This window comes from Vulpes lagopus, chromosome 7 (genome assembly GCF_018345385.1).
Source record: "Vulpes lagopus strain Blue_001 chromosome 7, ASM1834538v1, whole genome shotgun sequence".
Taxonomy (NCBI): domain Eukaryota; kingdom Metazoa; phylum Chordata; class Mammalia; order Carnivora; family Canidae; genus Vulpes; species Vulpes lagopus.
The window spans coordinates 93,562,963-93,586,508 of record NC_054830.1 but is presented as its reverse complement, the minus strand read 5'-3'; the positions used below and the strand labels follow the sequence as shown (position 1 = coordinate 93,586,508).

General features: G+C 35.4%; 1 protein-coding gene across 4 annotated transcripts in view; it reads left to right on the top strand.

Annotated features, from left to right (window-relative positions):
• Positions 1 to 23,546, top strand: part of DENND4C (DENN domain containing 4C) — a 126,039-nt gene that overhangs the window by 39,747 nt on the left and 62,746 nt on the right. For 3 of the 4 annotated variants that reach the window (XM_041761086.1, XM_041761083.1, XM_041761085.1), the window contains exons 3-9: positions 2,187 to 2,439; positions 3,704 to 3,773; positions 5,530 to 5,699; positions 16,868 to 17,106; positions 19,617 to 19,683; positions 20,755 to 20,813; positions 21,651 to 21,795. In XM_041761086.1, the coding sequence (XP_041617020.1) occupies positions 2,187 to 2,439; positions 3,704 to 3,773; positions 5,530 to 5,699; positions 16,868 to 17,106; positions 19,617 to 19,683; positions 20,755 to 20,813; positions 21,651 to 21,795 (1,003 nt within the window). Of the gene's footprint in view, positions 1 to 2,186; positions 2,440 to 3,703; positions 3,774 to 4,240; positions 4,436 to 5,529; positions 5,700 to 16,867; positions 17,107 to 19,616; positions 19,684 to 20,754; positions 20,814 to 21,650; positions 21,796 to 23,546 lie in introns of those variants that run through there. The other variant, XM_041761087.1, reaches the window with a different exon arrangement.

Sequence of the window (23,546 nt, the reverse complement as noted above, 5' to 3'; positions counted from 1 at the left end):
GTACTTCATTGCCTTTGTTTGTTTATTTATTTATTTAAGTACTCTCTACACACAAACTCATGAATCCAAGATCAAGAGTTGCATGCTCTTCTGATGGAGCCAGCCAGGCTTACCTAGTACTTCATTGCTTTTTATTGCTGAACAGTATTCTGTATAATGGGTATGGCACATTTTATGTATCTCTTCATTAGTTGATAGACATTTGATCGTTTCTACTTTTTGGCTGTTGTGAACAATGCTGTTATATGTGTATTTGCATACCACTATTTGTGCAGATGTATGTTTTCATTTCTCTTGGGTATATACCTAGGAATAGAATTGCTGAATTATATAGAAACTCTGTTTAACCCTTTGAGGAACCATTGGACTGTTTCCCAAAGTAGTTGATTTTCACTGGCTTTGTATAAAGATTCTAATTTATCTGTGCTCTTACCTTACTAGCACTTGTGATTATCTGTCTTTTTGATTATAGCCCTCCAATTGTATGTGAATTGGTATCTTATTGTAGTTTTGATTTGCAGTTCCCTAATGGATAATATGTTGAGCTTCTTCTCATGTGCTTTTGGCCATATCTTCTTTGAACAAATGCCTATTTACACTCTTTGCCCACTTAAAAAACAATGAAAGAAGATGTCTTATTTTAAGATAATTTTAGTTTGGGTTTTTAAAAAATTTTTTTTTTATTCATGAGAGACACACACACACAGATTGGAGGCAGAGACATTAGGCAGAGGGAGAAGCAGGCTCCTCGCAGGCAGCCGATATGGGACTTGATTCCCAGACCCGGGGATCACATCCTGAGCCGAAGGCAGACATCAACCACTGAGCCATCCAGGCATCCGAAGAAAATTTTAGTTTTACTGAAGAGTTTTTAAGGATAATATAGACAATTCCCATATATTCTTTGCCAGCCCTGTGTCCATTTTTAAGTTGTTTATCTTTTTATATTGATTTGTAAGAGTTCTTTACGTATTCTGGAAAGGATACTATATTTATCTAATTAGATAAATTATTGCAAATATTTTCTCACATTCCATGGGGTTGTCTTTTCACTTCGTTGATGGTATCACCTGTAGCATATAAGTTTTTTATTTTAATGAAATCCAATTTAAAATTTTTTCTTTTGTCACTTGTGCTTTGGTATCATATATAAGAAGGGTTTGTCAAACCCAAGGTCACAAGTTTTTATTCCTGTTTTTTTCTAAGAGTTTTATAGTTTCATCTCATACATTTAAGTGTTTGATATCATTTCTGGTGTTCAGTGTAAGGAAGGGATCCAGCTTCTTTTTCTTTTTTTTTTCTTCAACTTCTTTTTCTTTTGCATTTGATATCCAATTGTCCCAGAACCATTTGTTGAAAAGACTGTTTTTTTCCTATTATCTTGGCACTCTTGTCAAAATTAATTGGCTATAAATGTACGGGTTTAATTCTGCACTGCCTGTGCTGTTTCATTGACCTGAATGTTTTTCCTGGTGGTAGTAATACATTGTGCTGATGAGTAGATTTGTATTAAGTTTTGAAATTTATTAAGTTTTGAAAAATGTGAGTCCTCCAACTTTGTTCTAGTTTTTCCAAATTGCCTATATTGAGTTCTTTGGATCTCCACGTGAACATTAGCCTCATTTACCAATTTCTACAAAAAAATAGCGCCTAGGGATTTTGATGGGAATTGTGTTGACTCTTTAGATTTCTTTGGGAAATATTGACATCTTACCAAATATTAAGTGTTCATATTTATGACCATCGGATATCTTTTTATTTATTAGCTCATCTCTAGTTTCTTTATGTTTTAGAGATTCAAAAGATTTTTAAAGGTGAAAATTTGACAGGAATTATGAAGGAAAATTTTGTTAAAACATCTGAATACTTGATCTAGGAATCAAGTTGAGGATGTTTATGGTGTAGCCTCTTTCTTATTTCATGTGTTTTTTGTAATAAACAATAAAAAAATCAAATTGATCTTATTTACTACTCTTCTTAAATTTACATTCCAGCTGTTGAAAAATAGTAGTTAAGAGATCTATAATTCTGAAAGAAATAATCTTACTTTTGGTTTGCAATTAAGATTTGAGAAACTGTAGAGGATCCTCTCCCCATTTGTTTGTTTGTTTTCAAGAGGAAAACCAGCATTAACTTGAAATGTATTTCTTATCTGCCTATCTATTTCTCCCCTCCCTGCCTTGCAGAGTTTTATATGAAGGGAAAGAAAGGCTTATTCCAGGATGTGAAGTGATCCAAGCCACACCCTATGGTCGCTGTGCCAATGTCAACAACAGTTCAACTACTTCACAAAGAATCTTTATCACTTATCGAAGAGCTCCTCTAATTCGACCCCAGAATTCTTTGGCTGTAACTGATATCTGTGTTATTGTAACCAGTAAAGGAGAAACCCCTCCTCATACTTTCTGCAAAGTTGACAAAAATTTAAATTGTGGAATGGTAAGAATACAGTTGTTTCATTTTCAGTTTTATATGTACTGTCCTCCACTCCCTAAAAAAGGATAATTTTTGGACTCCTGTTTATTATTGGGTGTATAATTTACTGTTTATATTTTCATGGTTGCTTATATTATTTTTACCTCTGTAACTTTTATGATTCGTAATAAATTTAAAGATTTTTAGCTATATGATTTTTAGAATAATTTCATTGAGAAAATAAGTACTTAAAGTCAGAGATTTAAAAATTTTTTTTGGTATTTGCTAATATTGCTTGTGTTACACTAAAATAGAGGTTTTTATTAGCTTTTGTATTTCACTGGTGTTTTCATGGACAACTGTAGGGAGACTAGATAGGGAACTCCTTTTATATTTATTTATTTATTTATTTTAATTATTGTAGTTTTACATACTTGTTTTTTTTTTTTTTAAGTGGTTGTCACACCCAACATGGGGTTTTGAACTCAGAACACCAAGATCAAGAGTCACATGCTCTACCAAGCATGCCAGGCACCCCATCCCTTGCATACTTATTTTTAAAGGGGCTCTAATGAACAAGAGCATTGAACATATACATTTGATTTATAGTTTTATGAGACTAAGGTTTACTATTGGGTCAGATTCATTTTGAAAAATATCTTTAGATAGAAGTATTATTAGCTTTAATGAGATATAGGCAAAGATGACTGATTACTATGCCCATGGCCATTAGTCAAGACAGTTTGCCTCTGGAGGCAATGACTTCATGGTACCTTAGTTCTCTTCGTAGTATCTAGTTTAGGCCCCAGGGGCCACTCATCTTAGTTCTGTTTCTTTCAAAGTGTCTGGTTACAGCATTCTAAACCTTTGAAACTGTTTTTTATCAATTTAATTTTTGTGGCAGTGTGTTTTTACTCCTTTTAGTGTTCTGAACTTCATGTTTTGCTATATTATAGTCTGTAGTCTTTTTTTTTTTTTTTAAGATTTATTCATTTTAGAGAATATGCACACATGGGGGGAAGGGCAGAGGGAGAGGGAAAGAGAATCTCAAGCAGACTCCCCACTGAGCTAAGAGCCGAACATGGGGCTTGTTCCCAGGACTCTGAGATGCCTGAGCTGAAACCAAGAGTCGGGCACTCAACCAACTAAGCCACCCAGGCGCCCCTGTAATCTCTGATAAATATGTTTTAAATAGACTTCACTGAATAATCAGAATCTTTAGAAGATATTCAACAAAATCAATTTATTTTCACTCTGGTTTTTTTTAAATATAATTTATATTTTACAGTGGGGTTCCAGTGTATTTCTGTGTTATAAGAAGTCTGTGCCTGCTTCTAATGCAATAGCATATAAAGCTGGTGAGTAAATTAAAAAAAATTATTACTGTAGTCATTGTTGTATATTAATATTTGGTTAGTTTCTATAGTGTAGTGGTCATAGTGTTCACCTAACATTATAGAGGAGACGATATATGCTCCCTTATGTAGTTTAGGGGGTTGATCTATATCTATAGTTTTAGCATGTAAAGGTATAAATTTTCTTAAATACATTATATACTGCAAGATATCTTAATATTACACCCTCTCCCTGAAACATGTTGTTAAATAGAAATTTTCATTCCAGGTAAGTATTTGTGAAATGAACATTCAAGCTTTTAGTATACACTAATAGATTTAACTATTCAATGGAAAACTGCTTACTCTCTCTGACCTTTTTATTTTGGCAATCAGAAAGGTGTCAAACTGCATCTTTACTTCTTATATTTCCTTCTCTTATCTCTGTGTGTCTGATTTGAAACCTCATGTTACTTGCCATGAAAGGTGGACTTGCTTCCTTTCTCCTTTGTTGCAAAGAATCAGCTATATGGAGGAGAGGAGGGCCTGAGAAACTTTTCTGCCATGAAGTGTTTGAGAAATCTATCGCCACATTCTTACTGCACAGTAAAGTGTCAAGGGCTGTAAAGATTTAAGTGTGACCTCTTCATCCCACTGGTATGGTGGGATAGAAACTGAAAATACAGGTATGCTCCAGTTGTAAATAGAAGAGATACTGGAATACTTCCTTGTGAAAAGAAGCAGTGTCAGTTACTTTTTGATCATGCACAATTTTTGGAATAAAGTTTTGCTGCAGGGAAGTCAGGCACATCCATATCTGAAAAATCTTTATTATCTTCTTAAAGACATTCATACTAATAAATCAGACCATTTAATTTGTAATATAAAAATAAAGGCAGCAACTAATAATTACAAATTTCAGTATCATTTTAATACGTGATACTGTTAATATTGCTATAATGTGACGATTGTAATTTCCTAAGTTGTATGTATGTCTATGTGTGGAGAAAGTGTCACTTTAAAAAAGAAACACTAATAGAAACAAGCTTTGTGAAAGTATTCAGGTGTTTGAGAAAAGACATGTTTTAGAATATAGAATTTTACACACTGAATTTTGACTCAGAATTCTACTGACTTTCAAGAGTTTAACTTAGAGGTGGTCTGCATATTAGAGACATCAGAGGCTAATGCACTGATGCTTTGTAGCTACTTTATTCTGAAGGGGCTTTGTTATACTTGCCAGAAGCTCCCGTGCTCTTGCATCATTGGTCTCACATACTCTGTACTCAGCCAGAGGATTTTGGTCTCATTTACTTTTCATGCTGAATGCTTTTTATACTGCTGGTCTCTCAAGAGTGAGTTTAAGGGCTCTGATCATTTCTGTTGCCTTAGCATTATTATATAACATCCCTTCCCTGAATTTTTTACTGAAATACTTGGTAAATTTTTCTGTTTGTTCCTTACCACTTTCTATAAGATGTTGTGGTATGTAGAAGAAAATATATTAAGATTGGTGATCCTGTTGAATAGAGTTTTGACTTGTATATTTAGTACATTTTAATGTTACAATGAACTGTAAATTCACAAGTAAAAAATAGGGGGTAAACTGCTTATTTTATTTAAATTTCTGATATGGCAAGAGAAAAATTTATGTTGAAATTTCACACATAAATATTTTAATGACATTTGCTACTAAAATATCCCAATAATGTGTATCACATATAATTTATGGGAACATAACTATTCAAAAAAATTTATTATGGTCTCCTTTCTCCGAAAGGTTTAATTTTTAGATATCCAGAAGAAGATTATGAGTCATTTCCACTCTCAGAATCTGTACCTCTCTTCTGCCTTCCCATGGGAGCTACTATTGAATGTTGGGATCCTCAAACCAAATACCCACTTCCAGTTTTTTCAACTTTTGTCCTGACAGCTTCTTCTGCTGAAAAGGTATATTTTTCCTCTTTTATTAAACCTATATTGTCCATATTTTTATCCCATAAAATAATTAACATGATGTAAGTTTATTTGAATGTTAGGATTAAAAAAAAAAAGAATGTTAGGATTATTTGGTCACAATATATTTTAGGTTAAATTTACACTATAGTGCCCAAGGTGAGATACCATGAAAATTAGTATCAGGATGCAGATACCTCTGGAGCTTCTAAGAAGCAAATAAAAAGTCTTTCTAGGGGATCCCTGGGTGGCTCAGCGGTTTAGCGCCTGCCTTTGGCCCAGGGTACGATCCTGGAGTCCCAGGATCGAGTCCCACATTGGGCTCCCAGCATGGAGCCTGCTTCTCCCTCCTCCTGTGTCTCTGCCTCTCTCTCTCTGTCTGTCTATCATAAATAAATAAATAAATCTTTAAAAAGAAAAAAGTCTTTCTAGAAAGATACCCTCAAAACCCAAGCCTAAAAAAAAAAAAAAAGAAAAAAGAAAAACCAAGCCTCAAGATGAGATTATAATAGAAGTTAGAAGACATAGATACCATAGGAAGAATCAACAAGATACAGCACGAAGCTGAATTAGACCCTGCACATATTGAATTGATACAATGATGATGTGAAAGATATAAATTAAATATATATTGAAATGATTTAAGACCTCAAAACATTAGGGAAGAACACTTTATTTTATGAAATGAGTAGACCAAATGGGAAGAGAATCACACGTCTAGAAATGAAAAATATGGTCCTCAAAATTAAAGAGTCACTGAATAGTTTGAACAGCAGATAAGACATACATGCCAGGAAAATCAATTAAGTGTGGCATAAGTTACCTCAAATGTAGCACAGAAAAACATCTAAAAAGAGTTTATAAATGTAGAGGATAGAATCAATATATACATATATTTTTTAAGACTTTATTTATTCATGTGAAACAGAGAGAGGCAGAGACACAGGCAGAGGGAGAAGCAGGTTCCATGCAGGGAGCCCGATGTGGGACTCCATCTGGGGACCCCAGGACCATGCCCTGGGCTAAAGTCAGGTGCCAAACCACTGAGCCACCCAGGGCAGGACCAGTGGATATTTAATGAATTCCAGAAGGAGAGATTAGAAAGGGAGTGGCAGCATTTTAAGAGCTATTAGTTGGTTTTTTTCCAGGGTTGATGAAAAATTGAGTCTTTAAATTAAAGATACACTTTGAACCTTCAGCAGAAAGGTTTATATTATAGTGAAACCATGGAACTCCAAAGACAAAAAGCAACCAGAAGGAAAAGACATACTTGTTTTTAAAGGGATGAGTATTAGGTTGTTGGCTAATTTTTCAGTGACAAGAGTGAGGATCAGAAGACAAATAATATACTAAAATGGAGTAAGCAAAGATCATTTTAACAATGTATAGAAAGTACTAGCTAGACTTTGCTCGCAGAAGACAGCAGAGTAGGAGGATGCAGGACTTACCTCGTCCCGTGGGTACATGTAGGTAACACTCACATCACTGTAAATAACCCCGAAAACAACCTGAAGATGGGAAGAACAAACTCCACAACTAAATGTAGAGAAGAAGTCACATGAAAGAGGATATGAAGGGCGAAGAAGTGGTTGGGAACTAAAGGAACCTGCCTGGAATGTCTGTGGAAGGGAGGGACATCACCAAGTCAGAGAGGGGAGAGAAACAGACCCTCACACTGAAGACCCTGTATGGGTAAGGTGAATCCCCAAATATTTGGCTTTGAAAACCAGAGGGGCTGAATTTCATGAGTTCTTAGAACCAGTGGGACTTAAAGCCTGGAACTTAAAAATCTGTGGGCTAGGTTCTAGGATAGCAGAGTGAGTGATAGGAAACTGAGTCTCCACTCTTAAAGAGCTAGCACAACAAACATTCCACAGATATACAGCACAGAAGCAGCAGTTCTAAAAGTGCCTGGGGCATAGAGAAGGGAGAATTATTTACTCCAATCAGAGTGTATCTGGAGGGGTAGGGTTTTCTGAAGGACTTCTCCAGAACAAATAGCAAAGCTGCTGTTTCCCTTCCCCGACCTCCCAGCATAAACAATATGGCCACCTGTGGGAACTATTCACTATCTAAGTTGATGACACTGCATCCTGCCCCTCTGGCCAGGCCTGCCTTGGTCCAGGTCCTGAATCCCCTATCCCAGAAGACCTGCACAAACCTTGCTAGTACCAAGTGTACTTTCTGGGGCCTTGGTCTTGGTGGCAGTGGCTAGTCATGCTACCAGGAGAATGCATACACCTTTTTATTTTTTTTTATTTTTTTTTATTTATTTTATTTATTTTATTTTATTTTTTTTTGCATACACCTTTTTAAAACTGATCACCCCCTGGCATGCACTTTGCAGGTGAGCCCCAGCTGTCTTTGGTCTTGGCAACACCTGCACACTCCCTGTGGAAGAGGACCAACACAAAACTAATGGGCACTGTGTATACCACCACCCTTCCCCTGCTGACATGCGCTTTGCAATCACTTTGGTTGGTCTTGGCAGTGGAGGCATGTCCCCTGTGGGAGGGGACTAGAATGCACCTTGTTAAAACTTTGTGGTCCACCCACTACTTTCAAGAGCAGGAGATTTAGGTGACTTTCCTAACTCATAGAAACAAACAGACAAAATGAGGGAATAGGAATATGCCCACATGAAAGAATAGGACAAAACTACAGCAAGAGACCTAGGTGAAACATAAGTAATATGCCTGATAGAGAATTTGAAATAGTGATCCTAAAGATACTTATTGGACTTGAGAAAAGAGTGAAGGACATCAATGTGGCTATTTATAAAGAAAAAAAGAACCACTTGGAGATAAAGAACACAATAATTGAAATTAAAATACACTAGGTAAAATAAATAGCAGATTAGAAGAAGGAACAGTGAAACAGTGACCCGGAGGACAGAGTAATGAGAAGTAATCAAGCTGAGCAATGAGAGAAAAAAATTATGCAAAATGAGAATAGACTTGGGGAATTTAGTGACTCCAAAAGCATAATAATATTCTCGTTATAGGGATACCAGAAGAAGAGAGAGAAAAGGGGGCAGAAAATTTATTTGAAGAAATAATAGCTGAAAACTTCCCAAATCTGGGGGAGGAAACAGAAATCCAGATCTAGGAAGTGCAAAGAAGTCCCTACACAATCACTCCATGAAGGTCCGTACTAAGACACATAACAATTAAAAATGGCAAAAAGTAGTGATAAAGAGAAAATTTTAAAAGCAGCAAGAGAAAAGACAGTTACATAAAAGGGAAGCCCCATGGGCTCTCAGCAGATTTTTCAGTAGAAACTTTGCAGGCCAGAAAGCAGTGGCATGATATATTCAAAGTGCTGAATGGGAAAAATCTATAACCATGAATACTCTATCTAGCTATCATTCAGGCTATCATTCAGAATAGGAGACAGAGAATTTCCCAAACACAAGTTAAAGGAGTTCGTGACCCGTGAACCAACTCTACAAGAAATGTTAAATGGTACTCATTGAGTGGAAAGGAGAGGACATAAGTACAAGTAAGAAAAGTAGGAAGCATAAAAATGGTAAACGTATCTGAATATCAATCAAGGGACTCAAAATAAAAGGATATAAGGTATGACATCACAGTCCTGAAACATGGGGAGGAGAGCAATAAAGAATGAGTTCAAAGTTAAGTGACCATCAACTTAATAGAGACTGCTATATGTACAAGATGTTGTATACAAACCTAACGGTACCTACAAATCATAATCCAGTAATAGATATGCAAACATAAAGAGAAAAGGAATCCGATTTAGCATAAAAGAAGAGAGCAAGGGAAGAAAGGAACAGAGCGGAACTACAAAAATAATCACAAAACAAGTAACAAGATGGCAATAAATACATACCTATTTATGTAATCCAAATAATGACTTTGAGGGCACCTGAGTGGCTCAGTTGATAAGCGTCTGCCTTAGGCTCAGGTCATGATCCCAGCGTCCTTGGATTGAGCCCCATATCAGGCTCCCTGCTTGATGGGGGAGCCTGCTTCTCCCTCTTTCTCTGTTGCTTCCCCTGCTTGTGCTTGCCCTTTCTCTCTCTGTTGAATAAATAAATAAAATCTTTAAAAAAATTTACTTTGAATGTAAATGGACTAAATGCTCCAATGAAAGGAAAAGTTGTGACAGAATGGATAAAAAAACAAGACCCATTTATATGCTGCCAATAAGAGACTCATTTCAGGCCTGAAGACACCTGCAGATTGAAAATGAAGGAGTGGAGAAGCATTTATCATGCAAATGGATGTCAAAGAAATCAGGAGTAGCAATTTTTTTTTGTTGGATAAAACAGACTTTAAAGCAAAGATTGTAAGGAGACAAGGGAGGACTCCCCCCCCTCCCCCGTGTGTGTGTGTGTGTGTGTGTGTGTATATTTTTTTTTATTTTTTAATTTTATTTATTTATTTATTTATTTATTTTAAATTTTTATTTATTTATGATAGTCACAGAGAGAGAGAGAGAGGCAGAGACATAGGCAGAGGGAGAAGCAGGCTCCATGCACCGGGAGCCTGACGTGGGACTCGATCCCGGGTCTCCAGGATCGCGCCCTGGGCCAAAGACAAGCGCCAAACCGCTGCGCCACCCAGGGATCCCTATTTTTTTTTTTTAGAAGGAGAGAGAGAATCTTAATCAAGTTCCATGCCTAGGGCAGAGCCAGGTCTCACAACCTTGAGATCATGACCTGGGCCAAAATTAAGAGTAGGATGCATAACTGAGCCACCCAGGCACTCCAAAGAAGGACACTATTAAAGGGACAATCCAAAAAGAAGATATAACAATTGTAAATATTTATGCACCCAGCCTAAGAACACCCTGAATAGATCACATATCAGGTCACAAAACAAGTCTCAACAAATTCCAAAAGATTGAGGTCACACCGTGCATCTTTTCTGACCACAATGCAGTGAAACTAGAAACCAACCACAAGAAAAAAAACCTGGAAAGAGCACAAATACATGGAGGTCAAATAATATGCTACTAAACCATGAATGGGTCAAACAAGTAATCAAAGAAAAAAATCAGAAAATACACGGAAACAAATAAAAATTAAAACATAATGCTCCAGAATCTTTGGGATGCCACAAAAGTGGTTCTAAGAGGGAAGTTTATTTTATTTTATTTTTTTTTAAAATTTTTATTTATTTATGATAGTCACACACACAGAGAGAGAGAGGCAGAGATACAGGCAGAGGGAGAAGCAGGCTCCATGCGCCGGGAGCCCGACGTGGGATTCGATCCCGAGTCTCCAGGATCGCGCCCTGGGCCAAAGGCAGGCGCCAAACCGCTGCGCCACCCAGGGATCCCTAAGAGGGAAGTTTAAATAGCAATACAGACCTACCTCAAGAGGCAAGAAAAATCTCAAGCAACCGAACCTTATGCCTATAGGAGCTCAAAAAAGAACAAACAAAACTCAAGCCAGCAGAAGGAAATAATACAGACTAGAGCAGAAATAAGTGATACAGAAATGGAAAAAAAAAAAAGCAAAAGCCCCCAAACAGTAATATATATCAATGAAACCAGAAGCTGGTACTCTGTGTGTGTGTGTGTGTATGTGTGTGTGTGTGTGTTTAGAAGCTGGTACTTTGAAAAGATCACCGAAATCGATAAATCTTTAGCTAGATTCATTAAAAAAAAAAAAAAAAAAAAAAGAGGACTGAAATAAAATTAGAAATGAAAGAGGAGAAATAAGACCTGACATCATAGAAATACAAAGAATTGTAAGGGAATATTATGAAAAATTATATGCCAAGGGACTTGTCAACCTAGAAAAACCTAGATAAATTCCTGGAAATATATAATCTCCCAAAACTGAATCAAGAAGAAATAGAAAATTTGAACAGACCAATTACTAGCAATGAAATTTGAATCAGTAATCAAAAAACTACCAACAAACAGTAGTCCAGGACCAGATGGTTTCACAGGTGCATTCTACCCAACATTTAAAGAAGAGTTAACACCTATTCTTCTCAAACCTTTCCAGAAAATAGAAGAGGAAGTAAAACTTCCTAATTCATTCTATGAGGCCAGTATTACTCACCAAAACCAGATAAAAACAGTATAAAACGAATACTATAGGTCAGTATCTCTGATGAACGTAGATGCAGAAATCCTCAACAAAATATTAGCAAACTAAATCTAATACATTAAAAAAAACATGCATCATAATCAAGTGGGATTTATTCTGGGGATGCAAGGGTGGTACAATGTTTGCAAATCAATAAATGCAGTATATCACATCAATAAGAGGATAAAAACCATATCATCATTTCAATAGGCACAAAGTACAACATCCATTCATGATAAAAACCCTCAACAAAGTAGATTTAGAGGGAACCTGCCTGAACACAATAAGGCCATATATGGAAAAGCCCACAGTGAACATCATCCTTAATGGGGAGAAACTGAGAGCTTTTCCCCTAAGTTAGTAACAAGGAAGGATGTCCACTCTCATCACTTATTTAACATAGTATTGGAAGTCCTAGCTGCAGCAATCACACAACAAAAATAAAAGGCATCCACATTAGCAAGGAAGAAGTAAAACTTACTATTTGTAGATAACATGATATTATATATATAAAACTCTTAAGATTCCACCAAAAAAACTACTAGAACTGATCATGGAATTCAGTAAAGTTGGAGGATACAAAATCAATGTGCAGAAATCTGTTGCATTTCAATATACAAATAATGAAGCAACAGAAAGAAAAATTAAATAATTCCATTTGCACCTGCACCAAAAATAATAAAATACCTAGGAATAAGCATGATCAAGGTGGTGAAAGACATACTCTGAGAAGTATAAACATTGATGAAAGAAGTTGACGATGACACAGAGAATTGGAAAGACTCCATGCTCATGGATTAGAAGAACAAATTTTGTTAATATGTCCATACTATCCAAAGTAATCTGCAGATTTAATGCAATTCCTATCCAAATATCAATAGCGGGATGCCTGGGTTGCTCAGTGGTTGAGCTCCTGCCTTCACCCCAGGGTGTGATCCTGGAGTCCCAGGATCGAGTTCCACATCGGGCTCCCTGCATGGAGCTTGCTTCTCCTTCTGCCTGTGTCTCTGCCTCTCTCTGTCTCTGTGTCTCTCATGAATAGATAAATGCAATCTTAAAAAAAAAAAAAAAATACCTAGAGCCTTTTTCACAGAGTTAGAACAAACAATACTCAAATTTATATGGAACTACAAAAGACCCCAAATAGCCAAAGTAATCATGAAAAAGAAAAACAAAGATGCAGGTATCATAATTCCAGATTTCATGTTATATTACAAAGCTGTAGTAATCAAAACTGTATGGTACTGACACAAAAATAGATACATAGATCAATGGAACAGAATAGAAAATCCAGAAACAAACCCATGGTTATATGGTCAGTTAATTTTTTACAAAGGAGGCAAGAATATGCAATGAGAAAAAGAGTATTTTCAACAAATAATATAGGGAAAATTGGACAGATTCATGCAAAAGAATGAAACTAGATCACTTTCTTAACCATACACAAAAATAAACTCAAAGTGGACAAGGACCTAAATGTGAGACCTGAAACCATAAAAATCCTAGAAGAGATCATAGGCAGTAATTTCTCTGACATTAGCCATAGCAGCATCTTTCTAGATACTCTTGAGCAAGGGAAACAAAAGCAAAAATAAGCTACTGGGGTTACATCAAAGAAAAGACTTCTGCATAGTAAAGGAAACAACCAACAGAACTAAAAGACATCCTACTGAATGGGAGAAGATATTTTGCAAATGAAATATCTGATAAAGGGTTAGTATCCAAAATATATAAAGAACTTATACAACTCAGCAGCAAAAATCCCACAATAAACCAATTTAAAAATAGGCAGAAGACATGAACAGACATTTCTCCAAAGAAGACACATGGATGGGCAGCAGGCACATGAAAAGATGCTCGGTATCACTCATCATCAAGGAAGCGCAAATCAAAATCACAATAGGATATCACCTCACTCCTATCAAAAGGGCTAAAATAGTGAACACAAGAAACAACAAATGTTGGCAAGGATGTGGAAAAAAAGATACCCTTTTGCACTGTTGGTGGGAATGCAAACTGGTACTGTCACTGCAGAAGACAGTATGGAGATTCCTCAGAAAATTAAAAATAGAGCTACCCTATAATCTAGTAATTGCACTACTGTGTATTTACCTAAGGAACAGGAAAACACTAATTCAAAGGAATCTGTGCACCCCTGTGTTTATTGCAGCAGTATTTAAATTTTTGAAGCAGTCCGAGTATCCATTGATAGATGAATGGATAAAGAAGTGGTGTATATGTACAATGGAATATCGTTCAGCCAGAAAAAGAATGAAATCCTGCCATTCACAACAACATAGATGTATCTAGAGAGTATAATGCTAAGTGAAATAAGCCAGTCAGAGAAAGACCCATACCATATGATTTCACTCATATGTGGAACTTAAGAAACAAAACAAATGAACAAGGGGGGATAAAAGAGACAAGACAAAAAAACCAGACTTTTGTCTATAGAGGGCAAGCTATGTGTCTTTACAAATATAACACTTTCTATGATCTCAAGAGATTTTTAATAAATATGACAAAAGCATCTCAATGAAACATTGAACAAACAAAACTCAAACCAGCAGAAGGAAATAATACAGACTAGAGCAGAAATAAGTGATACAGAAATGGAAAAAAAAAGCAAAAACCCCCAAACAGTAATATATATCAATGAAACCAGAAGCTGGTACTTTGTGTGTGTGTGTTTTTTTTAGAAGCTGGTACTTTGAAAAGATCACCGAAATCGATAAATCTTTAGCTAGATTCATTTAAAAAAAAAAAAAAAAGAGGACTGAAATAAAATTAGAAATGAAAGAGGAGAAATAAGACCTGACATCATAGAAATACAAAGAATTGTAAGGGAATATTATGAAAAATTATATGCCAAGGGACTTATCAACCTAGAAAAACTTGTCAACCTAGAAAAACCTAGAAAAAAGGGACTTGTCAACCTAGATAACCTTATTTACTCTATGCTAGTGTTTCTCTTGTACAAACAAACTCAAATCTTATACTGGAATTCTATCAATCAAAGTAAATTTAATAACTCTTAAGTGTTCAAAGATCTTAAAATTTTCATTTATATTTATTGCTTTCAATGAGAGAATATAAATAATTATCTATATATTATTTATATATATAAATATATATATATATAAATAAAACATATATATAGGTTACCAGAAGGGAGGTGGGTAGGAGAATGGGTGAAATAGGTAAAGTGAATTAAGAGTATGCTTATCTTGATAAACAACTCTTGATAAGAGTAGTATATGGAATTACTGAATCACTGTATTATATACTTGAAATTAACACTGTATGTTAACTATATTGGAATTAACATTTTTTTAAAAGTACTGACCATAAAAGAAAAGATGAATAATAGGACCTCACTGAAATTAAAAAAAAAATCTGTTTATTCAAAGATACCAGGGGTGCCTGGGTGGGTCAGTCAGAAGCATCTGATTTTGGCTCAGGTCATGATCTCAAGGTCCTCCAGTCTACTTGTCCTTCTGCCCCTACCCCCGCTGCCCACCCTCTATTCGTGCACGCACTCTCTCACTTTCTCTCATTCTCTCAAATAAGTTAATAAAATCCTTAAAAAAAAAAAAAAGATACCCTTAAGGTGAAAAAAGCAGGCCACAGGATGAGAGGAAATAATGCAATGTGTGTGTGTGTGTGTGGGGGGGGGGGGGACTTGAATCCATAGTATATAAGAATTTATACATTATTAGCAAGGGAAAGAAACAACTCTGTGGCCCAGGACTTACATTCTTATCCTAAGGGAAAAGATTGTATATATTTTCCAAAAGACATGTATATGTCTTATTTGTAATAGTCAGTAACTGAAAACATGTATAAAGCAATAGTAATGACATAAATGATAATTTAAAATAAGAAAGAGATGGTGAAACAATATTAGGAAATAAAATAAAACTATGAATGTAGTAGAAATTTAAAAATTTAAAGCTCTCAGGAAATTTGATGAAATAGTTTATTGGAAAGTATAACTAACCAATGCTGACTCTTATGGATCAAACAAAACACCTCTGTGGCCTCATTCTATAGGGCATAGTTATAAAACCACTGTATTAATGATAATGAAGATTAAGTATCTAGCATAATGTCTGGAACATAAGCAAAGTATGCACTGAATGAAGGCCAATTAATTAGGTTGCTTACAACTAAGGTAAGTCTTTAGCTAATAATTATTTTTATTTCTTTCATTGAAAGCAATAAATATAAATGAAAATTTTAAGATCTTTAAACACTTAAGAGTTATTAAATTTACTTTGATCGATAGAGAACAGTGTTTCATTGAGATGCTTTTGTTATATTAAAATCTCTTGAGATCATAGAAAGTGTTATATTTTAAAGACAAAGGTTAATGTGATATACACTATGTGTGTGATGAGTGTATGTGTATATATATAAAATGTGTATGTATACATATGTATGTATATTTATATATATAGTGACCAAGTAGTTATAATATTTTTAAAAGGTATCACTATCTGTTTCCAGAACTTTTCCATTACCTTAGACAGAAACTTCCCCCACCCCTATGCCTGGTTCCTGGTAATCTCTATTCTACTTTCTATAAATTTGCCTATTTTAGGTAGCTCATATAAGTGGAATCCTATAAATATTTGTCCTTTTGTGTCTGGCTTATTTCACTTAGTATAATGTTTCCAAGGTTCATTCATGTTGCAGTGTCTATCAGAATTTCATTCCTTTTTGAGGATGAATAACATTCCATGGCATTATATACCACGCTTTTGTTTGTCCACTCATCTATTGATGGACATTGGGGTTGTTTCCACTATTTGTCTATTGTGAATAATGCTGCTTTGAACACTGGTGTGTTTGAGTATCTGTTTGAGTCCCTAATTTCAATTCTTTGGGGTCTAATTAGTGGAATTGCTGGATTCTATAGTAATTCTTTTTAAAATTTTAAAGAAGCCACCAAACTTTTCCACAGAAGCTGTACCATTTTATATTCCCACCAGCAGTGTTTGAGATTTTTCTAATCACCTTATTCACTCTATGCTAGTGTTTCTCTTGTACAAACAAACTCAAATCTTAATACTGGAATTCTGTTGCTTTGTAGGTATATGGAGCTGCCATCCAGTTTTATGAACCTTACTCTCGGGAACTTCTGACAGAGAAACAGCTTATGCATCTGGGCCTGGTGACCCCTGTGGAGAGAAAAGTGGTCTCCAGATCCATCAATTCAAACAAATGCATATGTTTACTCTCACACTGGCCTTTTTTTGAAGCTTTCAGAAAATTTCTCATGTTTATCTACAAACTTTCTGTGTCTGGACCACATCCTCTTCCCATTGAAAAGTAGGTATAATGATGAGAAAGACGTCTGGTGGGAAAACTGGTTTTGTATGTACACATTTAATTGTTTGCTTAAGTTTAAGGAGAAAAGTTCAAAGGGAAGAAGGGTCACAGTCATCTTACTTTTTACTTGTTCCCTTTTTCACCTGAACTAGTGATTTTAAAATTGAGGAGTGGTGGTTGGGATGAATAACTTTTTTGAGAACTCAACTGAAGGGACTCTATATAGTGCACTGTATGTGTTCTTCCTATTCATTCTCTAATAACCAAGAGAAAAAGAGCTATGGACACATGTAGACCTAAATAATACACATGGCCATTCCAGGGTCTAACTATACCTCAGCATCTTAGCTGAGGTAGAAATTAATAAGGGTAAGTTAATTGATGCTAAAAGTGAGGTTTTGGTTTTAGCATCTAGGGATTCTAATTTTCCACTCTATTTTTAAGTCCTTTTGTTACGGAAATCTTTTGTAAGCAGGAAAAATATATGTGGAGCTGCTGTCTTTTATTTTTTTGAGTTTTTTTTTTTCCCCTTTTCTTTTTTTTTTCTTTTTCTTTTTTGTTTTCTTTTTCCTTTTTCTTATTTATTTGAGAGAGAGAACACAAGCGAGGGCAGGGTTGGGGGGAGAGGTAGAGGGAGAGGGACAAGTAGACTTTTTTCCTAAGCAGGGAGCTCAAGGCTGCCAGGACTCCAGGATCATGACCTGACCTGAAGGCAGCCGCTTAATCCACTGAGAATTCAGGCACCCCTCCCCCTTTTAAAGTTTAAATTCAATTAATTAACATATAGTGTATTATTAGTTTGAGAAGTAGAGGTCAGTGATTCATCAGTCCTAACACCCAGTGCTCATCACATCATGTGCCCTCCTTAATGCCCATCACCCAATTACTCCATCCCCCAACCCCCTCCCCTCCAGCGACCCTCAGTTTGTTTCCTGTGATTAAGAGTCTCATGGTTTGTCTGCCTCTATGATTTTGTCGTTTTATTTTTTCCTCCCTTCCCCCATGATCCTCTGTTTTAAAAGAAGCTGCTGTCTTTTAAAAACCACATCTTGGGGCACCTCACTGGCTCAGTTGGTGGAGCATCCAACTCTTGATCTCAGGATCATGGGTTCAAACCCCTACGTTGGATGTTGAGATTACTTAAAAACACTCTCACACACACCTTTTCTGACTCTGGAGGCACACTGACTTTTGTTTATTATAGTTAATGATTTATTTATCCTCTTAACAAACCAATAGGTGTCAGAGCTTTATGGAAATATAGTTTGCATAAGATAAATTTTTCATACAATTTCTGAGATTTCACATTATAACAAAGAATATCAGCAAAGTATAATAATTAGTGGAAAAGTAGGGGCAATTATTTAACTTTTGTGATCTACTCTTGGGATGCCAAACTAAGAGTTCATAGTCTAGATTTAACTTTGGCTTTCAGATGAACTTAAAATTGTTTGAAATAAAGCTTAATGTTAGGGACAAGTGAGTAGCCTTTTGAAAAATTAATGTTCTATGAATAGTTTGAGGTTTTAAATCAGTATATGCAATTAATATTTTTCTCAGATGAATAATATTTGCATGTTAGTGGTTCCTAAGAGCTCAAAGCTTTGGAGAAACTTAAGAAGCATTATTTATAAGTAGAGAAATAGAGAAGGTAAGTGGTTTGCCCAAAGTTATAGTGAAAGAACTATATTGATTAAATTAATATTGATGAATTATTAGGATTAAAATCAGTAATAGTTTTAATTTATTGTATTGCAGTTAGTTGTTCCCCATACCGGCACTGGTAACTAGACAATAAAAATTAGCTTCTTTTATTTTTATTTATTTATTTATTTATTTTTAAATTTTTATTTATTTATGATAGTCATACAGAGAGAGAGAGAGAGGGAGAGACATAGGCAGAGGGAGAAGCAGGCTCTATGTACCGGGATCCCGACGTTGGATTCAATCCCGGGTCTCCAGGATCGCGCCCTGGGCCAAAGGCAGGTGCCAAACCGCTGCGCCACCCAGGGATCCCAATTAGCTTCTTTTATGAAGATTATATATGTGTTATTCTTATTTTTCTGGCAACATTAGAGTATATTAATATGGACTTTTAATCAGGAAATAGAGTGTGCATTTCAGAAGTTTAGTGGGATGAATATATTTGTTTATACACTAAGTATATTTATTTAGCATAAGTTTTAGGTAAGTGGTTTTGTCAGATCTGGAATGATATATATAATATTTAAAATTTGTTAAAATCTATGATGCAGGGATCCCTGGGTGGCGCAGCGGTTTGGCGCCTGCCTTTGGCCCAGGGCACGATCCTGGAGATCCGGGATCGAATCCCACGTCGGGCTCCCGGTGCATGGAGCCTGCTTCTCCCTCTGCCTGTGTCTCTGCCTCTCTCTCTCACTGTGTTCCTATCATAAATTAAAAAAAAAAAAAAAAAAAAAAAAATTAAAAAAAAAAATCTATGATGCATTTTAGAAAAGTAATTATGATCTATATTTCAATTTTTTTTGCAGGCATATTTCACACTTCATGCAAAACATCCCTTTTCCTTCACCACAAAGACCAAGAATCCTTGTACAGGTAATCAAAAGCAAATATATTTGAGGGAAGCTCTGCAAATGTTCATTCTAGTCATTGCAGAGTAGATTTTATGGCCCTTTGAGTTTGAAGTGGAGCAATATGTGTTCATAAAGTCCTTGAATTTTTTGTATTTTATATTTTGAGTGTGAAGAATTGGAATAATTACAATCTTTGATTCATGACATTATCATTATTGGTCTGTGTATGGCATTTTTGTAGCTGGTTTTAATAATGTATAACCCAGAATTATGTTTTAAGCATATTTTTAAATCTGAGCAACTAATAAATATTAAATATTAAATGATTTGTGGTTGGAGGGAAGAGGTGAAATAGTCTCTGATAGTGGTCTTTAAACTTTTATGTTAAAGCAACAGCTTCTTTATTTCTGATCAGTGGCAAGCCTGTACGAGTTTACAGCTTGTGAAATGTGCCTTACCATGTGATCAGTATAGACATGAACATATCTGTACCTGTCCAAAGACATGAGCCCTCTGATCACGTACTTGGGTGTGAGAGCAGTGTCATATTGCCCTAAAGGTTTCTGAATGGCTTTCTCCATTTGTATATGATCTTTTCCTAGGCCAGTAACAGTTTGCAGACTGGTACTTTGAGTAGTGCTGATCTCTAGAGGCAAGCTATTTTAAAAATTTTTTCTAAGATGTTACCAACATTAATGTGATATGGTGGCATTAAGTCAAATACTGTTAATCTTGAATGTACTTCTGTTCAACCAGTATGTTCTTCAGCAGGTGTTAATATATAGTAATCAGTTGCTAAATGCTTGCCAGTCTATAGAGTAAATAAACTTGAAGCTTTTAAGAAGCAATTATTTCATAATTTAAAAATAAATTTATTTTAAATAATTAACTGAATTAGAATTTAGTTGAATTAACCATTTAATTTGAAATAATACAATACCTCTGAGTAAATACAGCTATTGTTTTATACCTTAGTACATTTCTAAAACTGTGTTAGTCTTTGTATTATTTTCTATATCATCCTTGATATAGACCTAAATATTTAGGTTTCAAGATTGGCTTGATTAATTCATCTTTTTTTTTTTTTTTAAAGCTTTCAGTCCATGATGCATTAATATTATCACAGCCAGTTTCTACGCCTTTACCACTAAGGTTAGTAATAGTATCTAAAATGATATATTCATTCACTTGGAGCAGAAGCTTTAAAATATTTTAAGGGTTAGGATAATAAAATTAAGCGTCATCTTTTACATAGGATAGCCTTAATGTTTCTATTTTGATAGCTGGATGGATGGTGGGCTATCCGTTTAAAAAATGGAACATTTAAGAGTGTTGCAAGGTTGGATATAGGAAATAACTCCCTTTTCCTTTTCTCTCCCCTCCTATCTGGTTTCTCAGCTAAATATTCAAGTGAACTGATTTTAACCTCCCCAGATATCTCAAACCTGTTAGTGTCTGTTCATCTACATCACTAATCCAGGATAGCCTGATCTTTTACCTAGACAACTTTGTTAGTAACTGTAATTGGTCCCTTTTCTTCTTCCTTCAGTATTTCTTTATCCATACTGCAGGCAGGTGTCCTTTTCAGAATGCAAATGTATTGTTTCTGTTTTGACATAATCTTTACCCCTTCCTTATGCTTTAGTCACAGTAAGTGTATTTCAATTTCGTAGAAACGATGGTAGCTTTTTCTTGCCTCATTGCCTCTGCATCTGTTGGCTTCTCCCTAACTTCCATTTGTTTGAGCTCAGCTCAAGTAGTGGTTTTTTGGGAAAATCTTCCCTGATAAACTCCCCTTTGTTACCAAAGGATGAGTTTGAGTCATTGTTATACTCTCTCATTAAATTTGCTACTTCTCAGTGATAACTAAATCAGGACTTGAAATTACCACTGGATTCTCAGTCTGTTAATATTTAAGAAATAATTTAATAAGCAAATCTTTACATGTTTTAGTGAAATAGTTCATAATCTTTTTCTCTTTTCTCCTAGTGGAGCCAACTTTAGCACCTTGTTAATGAATCTGGGTCCTGAGAATTGTGCCACACTGCTGCTGTTTGTTTTACTTGAGAGTAAGATTCTGCTACATTCTCTTAGGCCAGCTGTGTTGACTGGAGTAGCTGAAGCTGTTGTAGCTGTAAGTACAGAATTTTCTTTATAGTACAGGATTACTGACAGAATTTTTACTATAAAGGGAAATTTGCTTCAGTGAAAGCAACTTTGAAATTACCAGGGGGCAGCCCCAGTGGCCCAGAGATTTAGTGCCACCTTCAGCCCGGGGTGTGATCCTGGAGACCCAGGATCAAGTCCCATGTCAGGCTCCCTGCATGGAGCCTGCTTCTCTCTCTCTCTCTCTCTCTCTCTCTCTCTGTCATGAATAAATAAATAAAATCTTTAAAAAAAAAAAAAAAAAGAAATTACCAGGAAATGTTTAACATAAATATAATAGAGTGGCAAAGAGAAATAGTAAAGAGAAAAAGGTGATTTCTATTTGACAGAAAACTCCACTTTCTGATTTTTCATGTATTAGAGTACTTTAGAGAATCTATGTGATTACACAAACCTCGTGAATGAAGTTTATTATATTAAACAAGAGGCTCTGGCCAATTTCATCTACCCTAAAATTGTGCAAATGAATTACACAGTTCATTATTCCCAGTTTAACTTTTAATCATTGTGAGCCAGTAACAGGAAATCCTAAGTGATTGTGAAATAGGATAATATAAAAATGTTTAGCTATTATGTAAAACAAAATTAAATCAAATTCTCTTCTTCTTTTTTTTTTGTTTTTTAAAGATTTTATTTATTTATTCATGATAGTCACACACAGAGAGAGAGAGAGAGAGAGAGAGAGAGAGAGAGGGAGGGGCAGAGACACAGGCAGAGGGAGAAGCAGGCTCCATGCTCCATGCAGGGAGCCCAACGTGGGATTCAATCCTTGGTCTCCAGGATCGCGCCCTGGGCAAAAGGCAGGCGCCAAACCGCTGCGCCGCCCAGGGATCCCTCTCTTTTGTTTTTTGATGTCTTCCCAATTGCAGTTAGAGGTCTGATAATGTAGGGCTTTATGGATCATAGTATAGAATTTTGGTTGTTCCATTTCTCCAACTTTATTTCCCACTATATGTTTAATTTAAAACAGTTGACTCTCCTGTTTTCTCTTCCCCATTTTAAGAATGTAATTCACATGGAAATAAAGACCTAGTCTCTTGATTATTCCTGTGTCCTCAGCACTTAATTACTGCTAAATAGCATTGAGTAAGCACTCAATAAATGTCTGTTAAATCAACAACTGGGATGTTTCCAAGATCTTAATTTGTCAGAGAAATGCTACTATGACTGTAAACCGAAGTAACCAACGTGAGATAGTCTATGAGGAGCAGAAATCCTCATTGTGTATTAATTTTCAAAACCTTCACAGTTGCGTATGAAAGCAAAAGCCATTATAACATGAAAATATTTGTTAATGAACTAAACAGTTTTAGAAAATTCCCAGTCCTTCCTGTAAAACATGAGTGTTTATCTATGTTCCTATGTCAGAATCTTTGTGGCCCAGTCTTCTTGATTTTTTTCAGCAGTACAGTGCAAGAATAGGTTGGAAACATTGCAATGTGTAATTGGAAATCTTATGCAAAATGCAAAATTGCATGAAATTTATGTAACTGATGTTGGAGTACTGCTTGCAATGAATGCAAAACCATTAGTAAGTGAAGACTGGCAGTTTATCATTTAAAGAAGAGAAAATGGAAAGGAATGTTGACAGGATAAATTATTCAGAAGGAGGATGATTTGAATATCAAACAATATCAAAGAATTAATGGAGCTCCACAGCAAACATTGATGAAACCAATGAACATTTTTGTAAAAATGACCCTATTTATCGATTGAGCT